At 32.5% G+C, this 23,718-nt stretch overlaps 1 protein-coding gene across 3 annotated transcripts in view; it reads left to right on the forward strand.

Moving 5' to 3' along the window:
• Positions 1-23,145, forward strand: part of Xrcc4 (X-ray repair cross complementing 4) — a 278,220-nt gene extending 255,075 nt beyond the window's left edge. For 2 of the 3 annotated variants that reach the window (XM_047556340.1, XM_047556339.1), the window contains exon 8: positions 20,887-23,143. In XM_047556340.1, coding sequence (XP_047412296.1) covers positions 20,887-20,998 — 112 coding nt within the window. In that variant the 3' untranslated portion in view covers positions 20,999-23,143. Of the gene's footprint in view, positions 1-20,173; positions 20,265-20,886 lie in introns of all 3 variants that reach the window. The other variant, XM_047556341.1, reaches the window with a different exon arrangement.
• Positions 23,146-23,718: the final 573 nt, after the last annotated feature.

The raw sequence follows: 23,718 nt of genomic DNA on the forward strand, positions 1-23,718 counted from the left end.
TGTGCCCCCTGCTACAGTAGAAATAAACACAAATACTCTGGAGGAAAGTCCTCAGGATAACCCAACAACAGATTATCTCAGTATTTCAAACTTTCTCAGAAAAGCAAATAGGGAACACTCTTCACTCTTTCTATAAGGCTAACATCACCTTGATTCCAGAAGCAAACAAAAAAGTGGGGGTGAGAATTTTACAAAAGAACAATTACAACTTAGTAACATAGATTAAAAAATCCTGAGTAGTATCAACAAACCAAATCTAGCAATGCATTTTTTTTCAAAGAATAAAAAACATGATGGAAAGAAGGGAAATATGAAGAGATGTTGGTCAAAATATTCATTTCAGTTACACAGGATAGGTCAGTTCTAGAGGTTTTATTTATGTACAGCAATGTGACTATGATTAACAATACCATAATTTGCTAAGAGGGGATAGATCTTAAGTGTTCACATCACACACATACAAAATGGTAACTATGTAATGACGAGTATATTAATTAATTTGATTATTATTATTAATATACATAGACCAGAACATCAAGTTGTATACCTTTAATATGTACAGTTTTTTAAGTTAAACATCAATAAAGATGAAAAAAATGTAACAAAAGGTTGGGTTTATTTTAGGAAGGAATAAGTAATTGTAATATACCACTTTGAATAAAGAAGAAAAACTATATGAAAAACTCAATTAGTGCAAAGAAGTTTAATAAAATTCATTGATCAGGCATAGTATATGTCTTTGCAAGTGAGAATTTATAACAATTTTCTCATATACCCAACAAGAAACTACAAGAAAAGGAAATTATTTTTCAGGTCAAAATGCCAATAGTCACTACTTCTATTCAATATTGTATTAGAATTCCTAGCCAGTATATGTAGACTATAAAAAGAAATAAAATGTTTAAGTCTTGGAAAAAAAGAAAATTTTCAATATTCACACTTCATGTGATTGACTCATAGAAAATCTAAAAGAATCTATAGTTGAATACTTTGTGTTATAAAAACATTTAACAAAGTAGCTTAATATATGATAAAATGCAAAAATCAATTTTATTTCTATACACCAGCACCAAATAGATGATGCAATTCAAAATACATAAGGATCAAAATATAAAATATAACAGCAAATTATTTTTTTAATTTTGATTCATTGTACATAAATGGGGTACAACTTTTATTTCTCTGGTTGTACACAAAGTAGTCACACCATTTGTGTAATCATACATGTACATAAGATAATGATGTTTGTCTCATTCTATTATCTGTCCTTCTCCCCACCCCTCATTTTCCTCTGTAAGACTTTGATTCTTCCCAAATTATTTGTAGATTCACTCTATTTGTCATCAAAATCTCAAGAAGATTTTGGCAATTTATTTCTTAAATTTATATAGAAGAGCAAAAGGCTAAAAAATAGCCCTAAAGAAGAATACAGTGGGGGACCTATCAGATGTATAACTAACAACAAATGTGTATTCACTAAGTCAATAACTAAAAATCAAGCAACCCAGTAAAAAAATGGGTTGAAGACTTGAGCAGCCACTCCAAAGAAGAAATACACAAATAGCTTTTAAACATATGAAAAGATAGCCTATTTCATTACCTCTCCACCAAACAAAGAGAACGAAGAGAAACTCTACAGTAGAGAAACCTTGACAGACACTGCCTGCTAATTGGAGTGATATCAGTAATGGTGTAAAAGAAATAAAATGTTTAAGTCATGGCAAAAAAAAAATGCAGTAGTTCTTCTGTGATAATCCTGCAGAAGATGCATGACTCTACTCAAACTATGAAGAAATGTCAGACAAATTCAAATTAATAGGCATTCTACAATATAACTGTCCACGTAACATCAAAAGCACCTCAAGAAGTGGCTGAAGATTAAAGAGATGTAACTGCTAAAGTCATGTGTGATTTTGTCTTTTTGTTAGAAAGGGTGTTATTGGAACAACTGGAAACTGGAACCTGGGAATTAATAGTAATAGTGATAATTTTCTACTTTAGGGTTGTGGTTTAAATAGAGGATGTTCATTAGAATATTTATATTCATCAGATACTAAAGTATTCAGACATAATTGTGAAATCATATTAGCAAACTTATTTTCAAATGATTCCGTTCCTAGAATTTTTCTATCAACACAAAAAGTAGTAATATAATTTTTATGTATTATATAAATCTTACAAAAAGGTATCACCTAAAACCATTTTGGTAAAAAATTTGAACTTCTGATAATATCAAGTGTTGGTGAGGAATTGGTCAGCTTTCACTTTTATATACCATTTAACAGGGTGGAAATTAGTTCAAACACTTAACAATTTAGCATCGTTTTTTAAGAGTAACCCATGAAACCATACTATAAAAAGAGAAATTCTAGTATATATTCTTCAGATAATTTGTATAAAATAGTCATAGCAGCATTATTTTACAAAACATAACACAAAATTAATTATATAATCACACAATATAATATTAGGAAACATTTAAAATTAATAAAGCACATAGATGAAGTCTGGTTACTTAATATTGAGTGAAAAAGCAAGTCACAGAAAACTAGCCATAGTGTGCATCTATTTTTATATCACTCAAAAATGAAGCAGAATTTAAACAAGATATTATTTATTTATTATTATTTAGAAATATATGTAGATATAGTAAGACTTTTCATTTTAAGACAAATGATTGACACACAGTATAGGATATATTCATACCTCCGCTTTGGATGTGGGGCAGCTCAGATGTAAATACAATGGCAAATTTATGAGTTATTTTGCTTTGTTTTGTTTGTTTTTGATATTTGGTGTTGAACTCAGGGGCACTTTGTTACTGTGTTACATCTGCAGTCCCTTTTACTTTATTTTTGAGACAGGATCTCGCTAAGTTGCTAAGGCTGGTATAGAACTTGCAATCCCCCTGCCTCAGCCTTCCAAGTTGCTGGGATAACAGGTGTGCACCACTATGCCCAGCAAATTTGGGTACAAAAATTAGGTGGTAGCATTGCAGGAGTGTGATTTGTTATTATGCTTTCTAACTTATATGCAAATTACATGTCATGTGTATAGTGTACATATCAAATATTACCCCAAAATATTTTTTAAATAATTGAAATCATTGAGGAGTCATTTATGATAATAGGCTTGGGTTTTCCCTTTTAGTGCTAGTAAGAAAACATTTTAAGACTAGAAAGAAGAGGAAGATGAAGCAGGACCCACTTGTCAGGATATTTTTTAACTTCTGTAGTCAAACAGTAAACAAAAGAAAACTTAAGGACTGAAGCATCAAAATATAGTTTAGTATCATGTTTCCACAGCTTAAACTATCTTTACTTCCCTCAGCATCAGAGTACAACAAGGATAATTACATGCATATCTCTAGACACTTTGATACCATGTACCCTCCTGGTAGAATTTCCTAACTGAAGTGCTCCACAGAAGTAGTTTTTGGTGTGCCAATTTTCTTCATTTTGCAGAATCTCTTTGAATAAGAAAATTAAGACTCCTTTTAGAAAGTTTTGCTGTTAAATAAAGAGTTCCAGTTCTATTTGTCAAATGGTGCTACAACACATGAAGAAAATAAGCCAACTGATTATATAAATAGACAGACAACTTTGTGTAACAGACTAGTGAACCCTGGAGCTCTAAGGATCAATGTTATAAAACATAGTTGCTTCCTGACAGCTTTTGCATGTGCTTTATTTGCAGTCAATCCTTATATATTTATTCAATTTGTAAGTTATACACAAAAGAAAATATGCATAACAGTTTGATGCTGAGCTCACTTTCTGAGATATTATAAATGAAATTTTTTACCCCCAAAGTCATTAATTAGATAGGAGTTGTGTGACCACTAAACATTTTCTTTTCTGTTGAAATAACATCCTTTGAAAAGGAGGTAATTTAATGTAAACTTCATTGGCACGACCTTTACTAATAAGAAGCAGCAATACACATCTATCTCAAAGACATTTAACTGAAAACATATAATAATCACTTACCTCATCACAAAAATAATAGAGCAAATCAGCACAAGAAGAGTTTATATTTGAACATCTCAAAGTAGCCATTTTTATATTTTCTACCACTTCTGGATGGATAGTACCATATGGCTTCCTCATAAGTGGACCTGTTACTAATAAACTGAGACTGATGTGTAATTATGTTTTCAGTGATTCATCTGTGAAACACCCTGGGTTATTTTACATGGAAGCATCTGGTTCACATGTGTACAGAGGTTATTATGTAGTGATTGACATCTGTATTCTAATAAAGTCCCAGTTGCACAGATGTGAGCTTTTGTGTTTTTATACAGACAAAACCTGCATTTGAAAAACCTTTACCTCAACTTTTTCTGAATATGAATATTTCAATCTTACACACAAAAAATTTGCCCTGTGACTGGAACATAATATAAATATTTCATGCAATGTATTTCATTGAACAGATGTATGTAGGCATCTTTATCTTTTTTATATGCATAGCATCTGTTTTAGATTGTAAGCTCAAAGAAGGCAGTGACCATGTCAATTTCATATTATGCAGACAGGATCCAGTAAAGCATAATTCTTTTTTGAGTGCTTGTTAAGTATTTGTTAATCAAGATGGTGATGTTAATGACTTTAAGAAAAAATATAACTTATAATCTGATGGTAAACACCTTCTTCACTTCATGTATTTGCTATACGTGGTCCTGCTTTCAGTTTTATACATTATAATTAGCCAAATAGCATATAAAACCATTTTTAAAACAGAATTATTTTATGTTAGAATAATTCCCTAGTGATACGTGATGTGAGATTTTAAAGAAGCAATGTTCAAGGCAAATTTCGTGAGAGATGTAGCTTTTGACCTGAGCCTTCCAGAGTACATGGAATTTGGGTACATAAAATGTTAGGCCAAGGGGCAAAAGAGAAAGAGGGATTGGTTAAAAGCACTAAGGAGGCAGACAGACCCTGAGTTTAAGCCCTTACTTGTCCAGTTTGTAAGTTGTGAGACCTTGATGAGTCACTGCAATACCTAAGGATTTTCTTCACCCGAAAAAATAGAGGTTGTAAGAACACAGGGTTATTGCGACAATTACATGAACAATAATCTTTCCACAGTGTTTGGCATAAGAACATTTAATGAACATTAACTGATATACTTAGTGATAGATTAGCAATTTTAAATAAACTCTCCACAAAATTTTGAATGTTAAACTAAAAAAACAAAAACAATACAAAAAAAAAAGTGGAGGGAAGATCCAGTCTGTGTGCAAAGATGTAGAACTTCTAATTGGAATTTTTATTTGCACAGAGAAAGATAAAATATTGATGTTATTTTTTCCCTCTTATTCTTTTAGGTTACGTAGTTGGCAGACTTATGTCAAAGTATGATATTGTATACTTCAATTAAAATATCAGTATCATGATAAACAAAGAACTTCCAATACATAAGTTACTTTGGTTCATTCAGTCCTTTTATTTGTCTTTTGCATACTATGCTCAGAAGCTTTGTGGACTCTAGCTATTTATAACCCTATGTGAAATACTTGTATGCCTTATGTCCAAATTAATAACAATAATTTATTTCATGTGTAAGACAGTTTGGCCCACATACTTGCATAAGTGGGCATAAACCACTTATCTATAATTAGTCAGATAACCTAATCTAAATTCCTGAGAAAAATAAGCAAAAATTTTACACTCAGTGTGTATAATGTTTATAAAGTCTACATCTGATGTGTAGTATCAGAAATTTTTTATGACTGGCAAATAAGGAGGAGGTGATGGCTTAAAAGAAAAATCTGAAGAATTTTTGATCATTTTCTCTTTGGTAACATATAAGTATTTTACCAAATAGTCTCTTCATTCCCCTAAGATTTAATCCTTTATTTCCTGCTTTATTTGGCAGTTGTTCCATTAACTTCTTTTTATCTGTGTAATGCTTTAATCTTCGTATTCTAACAATTACATCACTCCAAAATAGAATTTACATTAAAACTAATCTAATGTAAATTAATTTAATTTAACTCAATTTCTAGGTAATAATAAAACACATATACTACTCTCTTATAAGCTATCTTTCTCCACTTTACTATTTCTGGGAATAAGAATTAAACCATTTTCAATTAGAGTTAAATAGACCTCTTACCTTAAGGACATTACCTAGAAGGAGTATATTCAGATATGCTCATTGAAATGTAACTTATAATAGATATTTAAATTGTTTACAATTTTCTATTTTGAATGAAAAATAAATTATGTTTTTTAAATAGCTCAGTGGGATGGATTACTATGAGATCATTTTTTGAACAGTTATGTAGACCTGTAATAATTGACAAAGAAAAATATTTGCCAATGAATTTTTAAGGGAAAAATGGTACGAAATATTTTACATAGAATTACTTTTAAAGAATTGTGTATATATGTATATTGTGTTTATATATAATTTGTAAAATATACACTAAAATAACAATAATGAAAGTAGAGAAGATGATTATCACATTGCCCTATTTTTATGAATTTTCTGAAGTCTATGAAACATAAGCATACTATCTTAGGTACAAAAGAAAAAATATGTTTACTAGAATCCACTGAGATTTGTAATTTCTGTATTTGAAGCCCTACTGTTCTTGCAAAGTGATGAGAAAAGTATTATTTGTTTGTACCAAATATTTAAGTGTTAACTATTTCACCCTAAATAATATTTATTTGGTATGATTTGGCACTCAAAATAAATGAAGGAGAGCAGATAATACAGAAAATTTGGCTTCATGATTTTAGATAAAACCTAAAAGTTATGTAGTTCTCTTCTGTTCTGATAGTATAATAATATAATTTTGGACCCAGAAGGGATATTCAGATATGGAAATAGCCTATTAACCCACCCTAAAATTTTGGATATTTGCCCTGAGTTTGTCTGGATCAGAAAGGTTTATCATTATTTTAATGAAATAAAATTTATTTAGAATACAAACTTTTACCTTCATTGTTCAGTGAACTGACACAGCAATCACCTCCATTTTCTTTAAGAGAAAAGTTGCTTAAGGAAAGAAAGGAGTTATTACTGTTAAGAATAACAGTTGCTTTTAATCATTAACAATCAACTATTCAAACTGTATAAAAAGTTATCATGTAGTATACAATAAATAGCATTTTGTGTATAACATGAGAATTTTTTATGTATACAACTGCAAATACATATAGGCCTTCTATAAGGAAAAATGTATTTTTGGCATTAGATGTGGAGCTAAAAATTAGTTTTTAATTCTACACATCAATATTCTGTACATATGTCACCAAAGCATGTTTTAACTAATTGTTTAAATATATTTTATTCAACTAGATTATGAGATTTTCAAGGATAAAAGGTATTTTAAAATCTTCACATCTCAGAGATTTCACACTGCCTGACACTGAGAAAATAAAGGTTGAACTAAGGGTTATATGAAAGATAGGTTCTTACAAATGAATTGACTTATCAATTAAGGTTTTATGGTTGTTATTATTTTCTAATAGTTTATCTATATCATAGACTAGTCTTTGTGGAATGATCTACAAAACCATTACTTATACATTTCTGAAAAAATGTATCCTGGGTTTAAGTTTTAAAAACAAACTTAAAAAAAAAAAAACCTTAAATTGTAAATCTCCTATATGTGGAAAACTACACAAGGCAACCATGGTTCCTGCCTTCTGGAAAATTGAGTTTTTACAAATGAGTTTTTAAAACTGTTCCTTGTAGTCACTTCCAAATTTCCTAGTTGTAGAAAAGTTCAGTGGTAGAAAGGAAGTATCAAACATCTTTTTTTCCCTTTAAAAATGGGACTATTTTTACAGAAAATAATAAAACAATGTACTTTAGACAGCCATTTGAAGGAATTAAGATTCTTTTCTGTAGAGGCCCAGTAACATTTTAAGGGGAATTTGGAGGTTAGACGTATTTCAAGGGAAATTATGATCAGACTGTTGAATCCAGCTAAATATTTTCCATGCATGTTTATAGCCTGTTCAATTTTCATGGTTGTCTTTTGGAGATGTATGTGAATATATGGATGACAGTTTTTCTAATTCCAAACAAGTGTTAGAATTTCTTGGTTTAACATTTTAATTTCTGCTTATGCTTTCTGATTTTTAAATCTGGTCTCCATTTTGGTTGGAAATTGATTGTAAGGTTCATTATGATAATTTCCTGTTGATAACAGGGGCTTTATTTCTTTTCAGAATAATTTATGAAGAACATTTTATTTGGGTTGGTTGAAATAAAAGAAGTATAAATACTTATTTGTCCTGTTCTTTCACAGTAACCAGGTAGAAAAGGCTTGAATTGTCTAACATTCTCATAGCACTAATACTAATAATAATTAGTATTATTATTTAATGTAACTTAATAGAAAATTCAACTAACTAGAGTCTTCCAGTGTTTGCACTCTGAGCATGTGTGTGCACCTAGAAGTTGACCAGCTTGTTAGTGAGACATTTAGCCATGAAGTTTAAAAGACCATTCATTTAAGGACACAACTGTCCATTCCTAAACTTTCCAGTAAAGTTGTGTGTAATAAAACTAATGGTATTAGTGAAGAGTTGTAAGCATAGAATTTATAAACATCCAAAACTACTTAGAAAAATAAGTAAGTTAGCTCATGATGAAAAGTAAACAAACTGCTGGTCTACAACAGTTATCAAAAATTTAAATTTCCCTGCTGAGCCATAAATGCAATTTAAATTTTTTTTAATGTTATGGCATTTCCAAAATATCTATATTGTTATCTTTATCTGGAATAGATTTTATTCTGTGTAAATCACATATTAAATCATCAATAGCTTTTTTCACATTCCACTTGAAGAGGAAAAAAAGGCAAATACTCTCAATAGAAGTCAGTTTATTAAATAGAGATTTTTTTTTCTTTATTCTGTGGCATTGTGTCAAATTTTGAAAGAAACAATGGTTTTAAGTTATAATGCCTGTTCTCAAGGTGAGTACAATATAAGTAACAGAGATGTACAAAATTAAAGTCTGTGATTGACACGGCTTCAAGAGGTGGTTTCTTTGTCCCTTCCTTTTGAATGTGGGTGGGATTTTCAACTGATGTATACAGTGGAATACAGGAGCAGTAATACTATGGGATTTATAAAGGCTGCTTCAGAAAAGATAACCTTACACTTAGAGCCTTAAGCTTTATTTAAGAAGTTTGACTACCCCGAGGCTGCCATGTTTTCAGGAAACCAGGACCATGGAGATGGACTCTCCAGTAGACAGATGGAGCCTTTGAGGCCTTCCGACCCAAGCACCAGATATAAGTGAATGAACTTTTGAATAGCTTCCAGATTTTGTGTCACTCACAGTTTTCTAGTATTCCCAGCAAAGGCCACAATACCATGGAACAGAGACACACCATCTCTCCTATGCTCTGTCCAGAATGCTGACTCATTAAAAATATGAGCATAGTAAAATGATCTTTGTTTTATGCCAATAGATTTGGAGTGACTTATAACATAACTTTAGTTCCTAGAACAAAGATCTACTTGATTTAAGATATACTTTGGGCAAATAGGAGATCATGACTGTCTCTCCTGGGAGATGATTGAAATACCTCACAGAAGCAGTGACATTTTAATTTGTCTTTGAATGATGAGTAAAAGACTACTTAGAAGCTTGAAGAGTCCTAAAGTGGAGGGAAGTATGTGGAAAGGTATGACTTAGAAAGAAAAATGTATTTGGTGTATGGCAAGCTTGGTGTGAAAGAACATTGGAGAGTTACAGCCAGAATGATAAATATGAATCTAGAAATTATGCAGTGATTTTTGCTGTGGTTGTTTTACTGTGCTGAATTTTAACAGAGCCTTATAGGACTGGAAACTACAATCAGATTTGTCATTAGAAAGATAACCAATTAGCAGCAATATGAAATTAGGCTAAAGGAAAAAGAAAGAAAAGGCAAGAACGGTGATAGTTATATAGTTTAGAAAACAATCAAGGCTGAGATGTATAGCTGTCTTATGATATCAAAGCAGGTCCTGCTTTAAAAAAATGATTGTTTGAATTGTTTAGATTCAAATCATAATAATTAAATGCTACAGCAAATTCTGAGTTTTAGCGAATTAAACCAATGCTTTTACAAACCATTGATTTTAGTAAATTTGTTAATATTTCTGAATAACATGTAAAAGCTTCCTCCACTACAATTTTGGAACATTATGATTAAATAACCTCATTCTTATGTTTTTCTTATGCAATTGGTTGCAATTGGACAATTATAGAAATAAGACCACACTGTATTGATTAATGCACTAATGGAACCATATGTTATACTTACTCTGCTTCCTCAAAATAAACATTGATTTAATATAGAATCTTGAAAAATATTGTAATTTATATAAGCATAAAGATGTCACAGTGAGAGTGTACACAGTGTTCTTAGTTAATATAGTTATGAGAACATAACTGCAGTCAACAGCTTTCTGTATGAATTCGATTGACTTAAATAATGTTTGAGATTAGTTCACATGTTTTTAGTGTGAAAAATAAAAGCTTAGTAGTGACACATAGACTTTTATTGGAATCATAATACTATACATGTAAAAGACTTTTCCAGGGAGGGGGTAGGTTGACCTTTCTCCATTAAATCTGAGCACACAGACCATCTACATCCTCCATGGCTTGTACTGCCTTTTCTACACAGTGAATCCCTACCCACAGTGGGACACAGTGAAATGTTTTAAAAGAATTCTTCTTCCCTATACATCTTGGTTTTACTTTAAAGTTTGACTGTATTTTTAACATTATATGAAAAGTTTAATCTTTTTAACTCAAAGGCCACAATATTTTATAGATTATTTCCATCTGCCTTTTTCCAGTGTTCTGTTTTCTGACAAATGTCCTTAGGACAAAAGATCTCCCATAATTGGAACAGTGATTCTTTTTACATTTACCTTTAATACCAAGTTGAATTATTGCATCTTGTTAAGAAATAGTTTTGTTTTGTTTTTATTTTATATATGTTATATATTTGCTTTATATAAAAGCTATTATATGATATTGGTGATCTTACAAAATAGTATGACTTCTTTTAAAATTCATGATGCAGAATAATTCTAGTCACCCATTGCATGGAAAGTCTAGAAAATATTCAGCAGAACATTACTCCAAGTATGAAGCCCTTCTAAGCTGTGGCCCTGTGTGACACTGCACAGATATGTGCCTATGATAATTCTTTTTTTTTCTTTCTTTTTTTTTTTTTTTGTGGTGCTGGGGATCGAACCCAGGGCCTTGTGCTTGCAAGGCAAGCGCTCTACCAACTGAGCTATCTCCCCAGAACCCTATGATAATTCTTTAATAACTTTACTTTCTAAAACCATTGTAGTGAAAGACACTGTTCTTTTTTGTTATCCCAAAGACAAGAGCGACTGTGAACATGTATTTAGGGGCATTCAGCTGCTGAGTATTATTTCTGCCTTGGATTGATGCCTCACTTTTCTACCCCAACACTCTGGCTATCTCTAACCAGTGATGGGCACTCAATAAATAGTGGGTGGGTAGATATGGATGATAGTAGTCACCATCCTTTCTTCATGATTCTGGTTCCATCAATCTCTAGAAAAGACATAATGTACATTTTTTGAGCTTTGGATCATATTCCACAGACATTGTAGATCTCCCTTCCATCCAACTTAAAGGTTTCTTTTAGCTTTGGGTCTTGAATTTCCTGCTCTTACTCATCCTGTTTCTCTAGTTTTCCTGAAACAATTTATTCTGGTAGATTGGAATAAAAGTTGAGTCCTCACTAAGGCTGAAGTGGTTGTGAGGTTAATGCCTCCCCTCAAATGTCCAGGTCTTATCCCTAGAATCTGAAAATATGTTAGACCACATGGCAAAGGGAAATCAAGGTTGCAAATTAACTCACCTTAAAATAGCAGAATTATCCAAAATTATTCAGGTGAGTCCAGTGTAGTCACAAAAGTTCTTAAGTGGCAGAGAGAAGCAGAAGAGGAAAGTCAGAGAAGAAGATATGACAAAGCAAGTAGAGTCAGCATGCAGTGAGGTGAGAAAGATGCCCACTATTGCTGACTTTGAATACAGAAAGGGTGTGGCCTTGAGAAGTTGGAAAAAGCAAGGAAATGGCTTCTCCAACTCAGCCTTCCAGAGATGAACACAGCCCTGCCAACACCTGGATTTTAGCCAGTGAGATCTCTACAGACTTGTGGCCTCTAGAAGTATAAAATGATAAATTTTATTCTAAGGCACTACATGGTGGTAATTTGTCACAGCAGCCATAGGAAACTAAAACAGTTGGTTCCAGACTGTGGTGAAACTATCATTCTTGACCTCAGGTTCATTAGAAATCACTAACCTCTATGGCTGGTATTACTGTCTGCACATGTGTTTCCACTTCTCTTAGGAACCCAAAGTAGAGTTCTCTCTTCTTTCTATTTTCTTTCATTAGATCAGTAAGTTTTGGGTTTCAGGCTGGTAGAAGTTGCATTCTCAAGAAAACAAGGGATGCAGCCTATTCTGGAGAATGTTTAGGGTGTTGATAGATTACAAAGTGTGAGAAAAGAGGCAACCAAGTTTATTTGGAACATCTGTTAAACAAGCTCCCTTTTTTCCTATTAAAAAAGCGTTTCTTTTTAAATATAGTCTATAAGATTTTTTTAAGGCCCAATGTTAAGAGCATATTTAACAAAAGTTATCCTGTTCTTTTGCTACAAATCTCTCCTCACCATTACCAGTCATTCATATATCCTTCCAGAGCTGTTCTAGACATAAGGCACTCACACACACCCCTAACATACACACACACTGCTTAGTGTGCTACAATAAAGGCTCCCTCACTAGCCTAGTACCTTCTCAAGTGGAGGGTCCACTTTATTTGACCTGCACAATATTTGGCACACAAATGTTCCACTGAGTGTTTATAGTACTAATCAATAAATTACTAAAAAGCAAGGTAGAGAGTATTAATAAGGAGGCTCAGTAACGTTAAGCAACTTGCCCAAACAGGTAGTAAGCATGGAAGTGGGTAGGCAGACAAGCTGGTGGTGGCGTCAGAATACGTAACACCTACACGCACACACACACACACACAAAGATGTATATGCACACATATGATACATGTACACACTCTAGTTTTCTACACACATTCTTCTGCACCTTTAGTTTTTCTTAAAATTTTAATTATTTATACTATAACTTTATGTTTTTTAATGTATAATATGCACTTGAAACAATTAGAGAACTTAGTGGAAGAAAAGAAATATTTACCAAACATTTTATACCACAGATCTCATTTTTTTAGTGTATTTAACAAAACCACTTTTTGAGACACACTACATGCATCCAACTTCTTCCTGAGAAGAAACATCTTCTAGAATAAAAACAGGATTTAATGGCTCCTATTCACTGGTGTCACATAGGATAGGGATTTGGGAGTGAGAGAAATGTAGGCTAAAACCCTGGTACCACCACCAGCTTGTCTGCCTGCCCACTTCCATGTGTGAGTTTGGACAAGTTGCTTAACTTTATTGAGTGTCCTTATTAATACTCTTTATCTCATTCATTTAGTCATTTGTTCTTAGTTACTATATGCACTCAGTGGAACATTTGTGTGCCACATATTGTACCAGGTCAAATGAAACAGACCCCCCCCACTTGAGAATCTTCCAGGCTAGTGGGGGAGGCTTCCTTTGTAGCATAAATCTCATGGATGACCTAAACTCTCTTACAGTTAAAGTTATAGAGAATAACTTTATATGAAGACAATAGTTTTCTACTTTCATAAGCATAGATCACCAATAGCAAATGTAAACTATACCATTTCAAACTTACAATAAATGAAGAACAAATAGAGTTTAAGGTAGATTAATACTTCAGGTATTAATCTTTTTAAATGTGTATGGACTTTAGTATAAGTTATCTAATGAATTGCCTTGACAATATTATTTATCTGAGCCAAGTACAGCAAGAATGAAAAAATCTTCTAATTTATTTTTATGAAATTCCTTCATAAATGATTGGCAACCTTCTGGATTATGAATATATTTATCTTAATGATTGATTTGCAGTTAAACTATATAGTATTAGATAACCTTATTTTCAAATTCCCAATAGGTGTGCTTTATAGGAAAATTTAGAATTTTCATCCTTACCCAGTATCTATAAAGTACATTTAGCATTAAACAAACCCCTATTCTCTTTTCCTTGTTTGATTTAAAATAACATTTCAAAGCATATTTCCATGTTTATCTTGTACTTCATCAATTTAAAGAATAAGGACATGTTTATTAGAAGAAAATATCTTTAGGAATTTAGTTGAAAATAAGTAATGCAGTTTCTTTTATTTGCCACTTTGGGTGCCAGAAAGGAAGAGTCAGCTTCTCTTCTTACACTTTCTCATGCCAGTGAAATGACGTCTAGTCCCATTGAATTCCAGACAATGTGCAACACTGGTTTTACTGGATCCTGATGGCTTCGGTCTGTTAATTTATTTAGGAGATGCTTTTGGTTTTTATAAGGTCAACTAGAAATTTGTAAGCTACTTATCCTGTTTATCCTAATGTCAAATATTTTTAAACATTGTACCATTTAATTTGAAAATACAGTGGTAACTTTGGTGATGTCAAATTTTGAAGTGCATTTCTATTGAAAAGATGTTTCTATAATCAACTGTATTCAATAAGGAGTACTCTGTTAAGGTCAATATGATAGCTGTTGTTTAATATTTAATATTTAACAAAACAAAGTAGCTAATGTTTTGATTTGGTAATTTTTTGAGGTTGTTTTGATGAATATTTGATTTTCTGTGTCCTAAAATCAGGCCATAAAATATTTGGCTTTTATTATTGCCAAATAAGGTATGTCCCAGTCAATGCTCAGGTCTGATTCTCACCTAGTACATTGAGGTACCTTACTTCTCATCTTTAACCATCTCCCCATGTCTGAGCTTTGTCCCAACTCCCAGAGGAAAGTGTAATGGGTAGACAGATGCCAAAGGATTTTTCAGTAAAATAAATTTGTACTGTATATACACATTTTTATTTTAAAATAAGAGAAACAGCTAGCTCAAAATACCCTGCCTTCAAGTCTAGGCAGGAGTTGGCTATTTGGTACATTTTTGCTGTAACGCCATAATCCAAGAATTTAGGACTTCATTCTTCCCCCTACAAAAAACAGTGTCTGTTCTAATCTGTAATAAATCATGAGCATAACAGTATCCTTTCAGGTTATTCTTCTCTACTGTAGATAATTCACGAGGCATAAAACAATTTACTTACACTCTGCAGATTAGGCAGCAGTGTCGTATAGAGAGCCAGAATGTGGGTGGTCAGTGGAAGCAGCACAAACTGTGGGCATACAAAATAAATTCAGCCTTTGCCTTGTTTCAAAACTCCTCCCCGATTTTCCTTATCGCCCTAGAATCACTCCTTTTCAATCTCTCATTTCTTTCTTTAGCTGACTGACCCTGCAATTTTAATCTCCACTGGTGAGGCTAAGCCTTTTTTTTTTTTTTTTTGATAAGACTCTTCTTTGATTAATCTTTTGGAATCATTCGTTTGCCTTTAGTTATGAGTGATATGACAGTGACTACTTTTTCTGTACATCAACATCAGAAATCTTCTGAATGCTATACCTATATAATTACGTGCTCAACATCTTGTCTTCATTTACATGTCCTGTTGGTACTTTAGAGTTATTCACCATGTCTAAAACTGAACTGTTTGTACCTCAGATTAAACCTACTCCTCTTCTGTATCTCCATCTTCACCATGAATAAAGCTACAAACCAGAAATCTGAGACATTTTCACAGAGAAGCTAAAAAGATCCTCTGTCCTCTCACGGAAGAGGGATAAGATCCCAGAACTATTGTGATACACTGATACAGTGCAAATACACATACACACACCATTCTTCAAAGATTGGTGTTGCTGAGTTTTGTGTATTTTTGAACTTACTTAAAGTTAAATAAGTAGAATCATAGCATGTGTATTTTTTTGTGCCTTGCTCCTTTGCTTTTACCATGTTTATAATTCATGTATGTGCATAACTACGTATTCCATTGTGTGAAAATTCAATAATTTATATGTCCATTTTCCTTTCAAGAGACATTTGTGTAGTTTTTAATTTTTTACTATTATAAACAATGCATCTTTGTGTGTATATCTCTTGACACACACATGCAAATGTTTTTTCTTAGTGTATTCCTAGGAGGGGAATTCCTGAGTTATAAATGTATACATCTTATATACCTGATAGTTATTGACAAATGATTTTCCAAAGTGGTTTTAAATGTTTGTAATCCCACCAGCAATAATGTATCTAGTTATTTGGCATCCTCTGAAATCTTTGATGTTGTTACATGTTTTAAATTTTGCTAATCTGGTATAAAAATTTCACAGTTTTAGTTTTTATTTTCTGGTTCACTAGTAAAATTGAGATTATTATTGCAAGCTTATTTACCCCCACTGTCCTCTTTTATGGGAAGTTCCTATAGTCTTTTGACATGTTTTTAAATTATTCTGGGTTTTAAAAACTTGTCTGTAGGAGTTCTTGTGGTGCTCATCTTTTGTCAGTAGCATGTGTTGCTCTACTCCTCACAGTTTGTGACATGCCTTTATATCTCCTTAAGGTGTCCATAGATGAATAGAAGCACTTATTTTAATGATTGAATTCATCCATTTTTATCTAAATGGTTTTTTGTTCCTATCTTAAACAAACTTCCTTATCCCAAGATACTAAAGACATTCTCTTTTACTTTGTTCTAAAAACTTTAAAGATTGGAATTGAATTTCACCTATATCTACTTAGGATTAAACAAAACACATCCCAGGTCTTTTGGTTAGGTAGAGATGTAGTTAAGTCAATCAATAAAAATTGATTTTTTCATTTCAGCACCACTGTTTGTGTCAGAAATGAGCATGACTTTTTAAGTGTCACAATACCATCAATCATTAAGCACTTTTGTGAACCTCTCCTTTTGCTCTTGTTGACACTTTAGCATGTTTTATAAATATTGTTCTCAGAATATGTTATAAAATATAAGTAATTATCTCCAAATAATACTAATGCTTCTTATCTAAATAAGAGAAGATTGCTATTCCAGTCATGGTTATATCATTTTAAGCTTGGTTGAGAAAACATCTTAACAAAATGTGAAAATATCATTTTGAAATATATTGATAATGCATCTCCCAGAAAGTTTAAAAGAGAAGTAAATTATGCATAACCCTTTACAGAAACTTTCCCTTGGTGGGATACTTCTAACAAATCTAGCCTGTGATCCACATTATTCATTATTAATTAGATGATTTTAGTACATTTTTTATTCAAGTATGTCTATGTATATGTGTGTTTTAATTCTGTATGAAATTAATAGGACATAGGAATTTCTATAGTTATATTATTGAGAACAAAAATCAGGTTGTCATCATCTGAAGAGGTTTCATTTTATTTCCTTAATTTGAAAATAAACTGTGTGCTTCAGCCTTTAACTCTATAGTGTCTTATGTCATTATCCTTTCCTCCTTAATTAATGTTATTTATTTTATTCCACTAATATTTTTGAGAAGTTATATCTTGTAAAGCAATCTATGCTCAATTACGTGAACATAACTATTTCAGAATTCAGGCACTGAAAGAACCCCAAGGTCAAGTATACTAATTCTAACTTTCCACAGATTAAATTAAGAAATTGAAATTCTTAAAGGTGCAGTGACCTGGCCAAAATCTCAATGTTGTGGAGCATAAATGAGATTCTCCTGATCCTGGAATTAGAACTCCTCCTATTGAATCATATTACCCAGGAAAAACTATCTGAAAATCTACCTGAACCCTAAATAATGATATAATATTTATGGATTTCTAAAGGGATAAATCACTCTTTGTGAACAAGTTACATGGCATAGTTCTTATCTTCAAGCTATTTATACATTTTTTAGGATGAACTGACACATTTTTTAAAATTAGATAAAATTAAATGCTTAACTGAAAACTTTATGAGCCCCAAAATCATATTACATTTTTCACATTTATTATAGTTACCAAACAGTGTGAGCTGTTATTCATAGTGTATTCTCAACAAATATTGATTAAATGAATAAAACTATATGCTGAAATTTAGGATTCAATATTAGGTACTTTAAATGATCAGAGGAAAGAAAAATAAGACTGAATGTGGAAAGTCAAATAAAAGATATTTGTGGAGAGTATACAATTTAAATTGAACCATAACTAATGACTGTAATTTAAATAGGGGAGAACTCCCAAGTTTCAAATTAACTTGTTTCATTCTCTTTCTAATAAGACTTCTAATACAGGTTCTCTCAGTTGTTGGTTTTCAGATTTCACCTCTAAGCATGATTTCTTGTAACAAACCTGTTCATGAAAAAAAAACGATAAACATGCTAAAATATATTTAGGAGGATATTAATTATTGTGTTGTTTATGAGAGCTTTTAAGAATGGCACTAACTCAAATATTTATCAGTAGACTAATAGTACATCCAGGTTAAATTAATGATAAATTTAGATCTAAGTTTGGATGGTAAATACAGATCTAAATTTTTCAGCATGCAAAGACATCTCAAACATATTGTAGAGTAAAAATATGAAGTTGCAGAACTAAAAATACATAAAATAATACCATTTTATAAAAATGCAGTGAAAATACAAAAATGCAAATTTTACAGTAATGCAAAATAGGATAATGATATTCCTTATATTCTATGCTTTTCAGAATTTATAAATGATCTTAAACATTTATCACTTATGAACATCCTTAAACTTTTTTTTAATGGCTGTGAGGAGAATTCTACATTTACTCTGTTGATTTACTGTAGATATAAAAGCTACTGAGAAATAATCTTTCATTGAAGAGTTTTTACTGAGCATCTACTATGACTAGGCACTTTGAACAAGAGTCAAATCTATTTCTTTAGCACCTCATGACTTTTAGAATGAGATGAGAATCATAAACAGAGCACAAGGAATCTGTTTCCTTAAGACTTGTCACTTCAGAGTGGTCCTTTTGCTTCTTGCTGATTTTTTAAAAACAAAATTGATAGATCTCTGTGTTCTGGCTTTATGATGTCTAGACAATGAACAAAATTACAGAGGTCTTTCCAAGTCTGAATTTTTAATTGAAATAATTCAATTCTCCCTTTTGCCTATTAGGAGTAACAATAACCCCAAGACATTTAGGACCAGAGAAAAATGTTTTATGTGTTTTCAGTTGGTGTTGAAAACTTGTGCATGTAATAATTATAATTTACTCTATACCATATCATTTTCTCCTCCTGTGGAATATATTTTTGGATATTTAATTGCATGTTTAAGAATTACACCTGTATTTTTTTGTTAATTTAACTTTGCATTCCCAAAGTAATCTTGACAATGTAATAATGCCTAGCACCTTTGCATTCCTGTGAGGATATTATTGTCTGAACTTTGCTTGCTCAGGATATGGCAGAACACATCCCAGGTCTTGGGTTAGCCATCCATGGTTAATTGTGTGCAGTCAGGAGGCCAAGAAGGACACTGTGGTGGATTAATTTGTAATAATCTGTACAACTAAGTATGAGTGTAGGATTTTTAAATATTCATCATTTGACTGGGAATGGTAGGTCAGCACTGCTAACTAACTAAATAAATGATTAAAATACACATCATCTAAATAAACACAGTTGATATTTTAATTTTAGTTGGTTATTCTGTTATTAGCAGGAGCTGTTATATCATTTACAACATAACAATATTAGTAGCTAATAATAATAATTTTCAAGTCTTTTATAGGAATTTGTAAGCATTTTCATTTACGTCACCTCATTTAATCTTTAGACCTCTTTTGAGGAATATATTATTATCTGTTTTGCAGTGGGAGAACAGAAATCCAGTTGGTTTAAATGACTTGCCTAAAATCATATCACTAGTAGAAGTAGACCAAGTTTCAAACCTGTGTATGCTAATGTCAAGTCCCCTGCTCTTCCAGCTATACCAAGTAACTGTGATTCCCTCACTCCATGCCTTTCAAATTAGATATATGGCAGTATTACCAAGTGTGACTGGGTTGACTCAACCTTATCAGAATTGCCTGTGAAGCCACCTGTTATTAAGCATATATTATTTGGGTTCCATGGAAAACCACTGATTAGGTTATACAAGGATATGTGTTCCTAAGCACTACTTCTGGTTGAGCTCTTTTATTTTCCAGCTCACTCTTCCAAGGACCAGTTGGCAGTGATCATGGCAATGAACAAGCCTTTTATCCTTGGACTAAAGAAAACATGGACATATAGACAGAGGTCAGTCCAGTGTAGTAGAAACTACAGGCTGTACCTACATAAAATTGAGTTTACTAAATGAAAATATGTAGATTCAGTAAATGAATGTGGACTAACAGCCATAAATGTGAAGCAACCACTATAAATGGGAAGGAAGATTCATTTTAAGTTATATACAATTAATCATCTGGCCTAGAAGAAATTCATATAATCAGAACTTTCTGCTACTAAGAGATTAAAATGCATGGCTATAGATAGAATTTAAGGGAACTAAAGGAAAAAAAAGGTAAATGTTAATGGAATCAGTAAAGGAATGGCTTGCAAAACCTTCTGATATCTGGTATAGACGTGATTACAACACAGAGAATAGGATATTTTACATCCTGACCTTGATTATGACTTGTTATAGGCCCTTGAACATCTGGTAACTCAGAATAGAGGCAGATTAATTCTAAATAATTAAATAAAGTTTCTTTCATGACTCTTTTCTTAACAGTTACTAGCAGAAGGAAATAAACCTCTAAATCATTCTGAAGCCAGATTTAAATGTCATTTCATTTATATGTGTTTTCATTTTCTTTTACTCTGTGATAGAATTTTTTTTAAATAAAACTATTTTAATTATTATTTTTTTTAACTCCAGACGCGATTCTTCACTACCTGAGACATTGGAAAAGGAGCACATCTCAGCTGAAAACATGTCTTTAGAAACACTAAGGAACAGCAGTCCAGAAGACCTCTTTGATGAGATTTAGCAGTTCCAAGAAAGTACGTTGATGTTTGACTATGTTTTCTATTCATTTCTTTAAAGTGAAAAGGCAAAATTTCAATCCAGTAGCAACTGTTACTGCAACTTATAACTTAATTATATATACATCTAGTTGAAGCTCTTGTGCAAGTGGATTGCACATGTATATGAAGATGTGATCTGATAACAGTGGTACATTATTCTAAACTATTCATTCACCATGACTATAATTATATGAAATATGAGACTTTCCTTGCAAAGGGGGAGTTTATTATTATTCCTTTACACACATTATACTCTGTAACCATCCTGTTTAGGAAGATTTTGGATACAGGACAAAGAAAACATCTTTCAAAATGTCTACAACTCTTTTTGAATATTCGTATTCTGAACAATATGTTTGAGCATCTCAGTCTGTGGTATGCTACATAAATTATATTTTTTAGTTTGTATGTTAATAGTCTGAAAACCTGATAATGGAATCTTTGATACATTGAAAAATTTGCGTTCTTAATAAAATGTTATTTAGCTCAACTTTTCCCTTTATTATAGTAACATATCTTTAAAAAGTGCTTACTAAGGTAAATGCAAACCTCTTCTGTGTCAAAATAAAAAAGCATATTTTTCAAGGATGGTTGATTTTGTCTTACATGCATGAGGACCTTGAAGATTCAGATTTTTTCCTATCACCATTAATACCTGTACTATTTTTGTTGTATTTACTGATTCAACTCCCTAACCTCTCATTATATCTTCACTTCTCTCCTATTGAACATGCATTGTGTGCAGACTACTCAAAGTTAATATTTGCAGTGAACAATGACCACAGTGTTGACAACTCCAATGGTTGATTCATTCTCAGTCCTCAGCACATTTCAAATAATTAGTCACTTCTCCTCGGGAAATATTTCTTCCACTTGACTTTTGCAGTAGCATATATCTTTGTAGTCTTCCTTCTTTCTGGTCACTCTTTTTTTTAGCTGATCCCTTCTCCTTTGTCAAACAGTTAAATGTTTAATTGCCTTGGGCTCAGGTTCTAGCCCTCTTCTCATTCCCACACATCACCCTAGGTCACCTTAGATTGTGGTTTAGATATCTTCTATGTGCTTTTATCACCAAAGTCAGTATAGTCCTCTCTATATTCAGATTTATAGTCAAATATACACATATGCATATATATATAATTTGTTATTAATTTTTTACAAAACGATTTCCTAAAAATTCTGAAAATTATTTCTTTGTATCAATTCTTGATGCATCTTGGCATGATTTACAGATATGGATAAATACATTTCCCTTCTTATACCTTTCTTTGGATGTTTTAGCACACCCAAAGCAAAGATATGATTATATCCCAACTGTCATTTCTTTTCCAGTCTTCCTCATCTAGGAAATTTCACTACCATTTACCCACTTGCTAAAACCCTGGAATTCTCCTTGGTGCTTTTATCTAACTCTGCTCCACGACAACTGTGGCATAACTGGTCTCCCTGCTTAGTCTCCTACTTCTCTACAGTCCAACCAAACCGAATTTTAAAATCTTAGACAAAAGTAATTTCATGCCTGAGTAAAGACCCATTGTCCTTTGAATCAAGTACACATTATATCATGGCCTACAGGTTTTTTACCATCCTACTTCCCCAGCCTGATTTTCTGCCTCTATCTCTTTACTCACCTGCCCCTTACTCTCCCCTTGAGTAGGCTAGGTCTCAGAACTGCTATACTGATGGTTGGTTTATTTTCTTTCAATTCAAGAAGCAGATGTCTCCTCAGGGGTGCTTTCTCCTTGATATCCTTTTTAAAGTTGTATACACAACCCCCAGACACTTTCTGTCCCACTGGGATGTTTTCTTCACTGTGCATGTCATACTCTGTAATTATTTTTTCGTGTACCACTCTTTCCTTCTACCCATCCCCCATCTGTCTTTCTTGTGGAAAGTTAACCCAATCATACTAGAGAGAGTAGCCATCTGAGTTATTTCTGTGTCCCCAGTTCCAATATCAGGACTGGCTTCATAGAAGCTTAGTATTTCTTGAACAAATAAATGCATGTTCATCACATAGTAGGTCCTTAAGTATTTTTTTTAATTAAATAGAAAACTGTTTTAGTCAACTTTTTTTGCCACCATTCCTAAAAGATTCCAACCAGAACAACTGTAGAGGAGGAAAAGTTTATTTGGGGGCTCATGGTTTCAGAGGTCTCAATCCACAGACAGCAAGCTCCATTCCTTGGGACTCATGGTGAGCCTGAACATCATGGCAGAAAAGTGTGGCAGAGGGAAGAAGCTCACATGATGATCAAGAAGCAGAGAGAGAGATTCCACTTTCCAGATGCAAATATATACCCCAAAGCCACACGCCCAGTGAACCACATCCTCCAGCCACGCCCAACCTGCCTCCAGTTACTACTCAAAAACCTTCTTGCATTGTCTCACATGTGAGCTTTTGGGGGACACCATGTCTAAACCATAACATCTTTTCAGTCTGGTTCATTTGGTTCATTTGGTTAGAACAGAGTGTAATAAGCCTATAATCATGAGCTTCTCATTTATATCGATGTAGAGAAAGTAGAAGACATGGTTTTCTCTGTCCTATATGGGTAGAGTACTTCAGCTGGTGTTAAGATGCCCACATCTTGCCATTCCATGCTGTGTTTTTCCTCACATTTTCCATTGTTTATACTCTAAAACAAATCAGTTCAGCAGAACAAGGAAATGTAAGGCACAG

The sequence above is a fragment of the Sciurus carolinensis genome, chromosome 6 (genome assembly GCF_902686445.1).
Source record: "Sciurus carolinensis chromosome 6, mSciCar1.2, whole genome shotgun sequence".
NCBI lineage: Eukaryota > Metazoa > Chordata > Mammalia > Rodentia > Sciuridae > Sciurus > Sciurus carolinensis.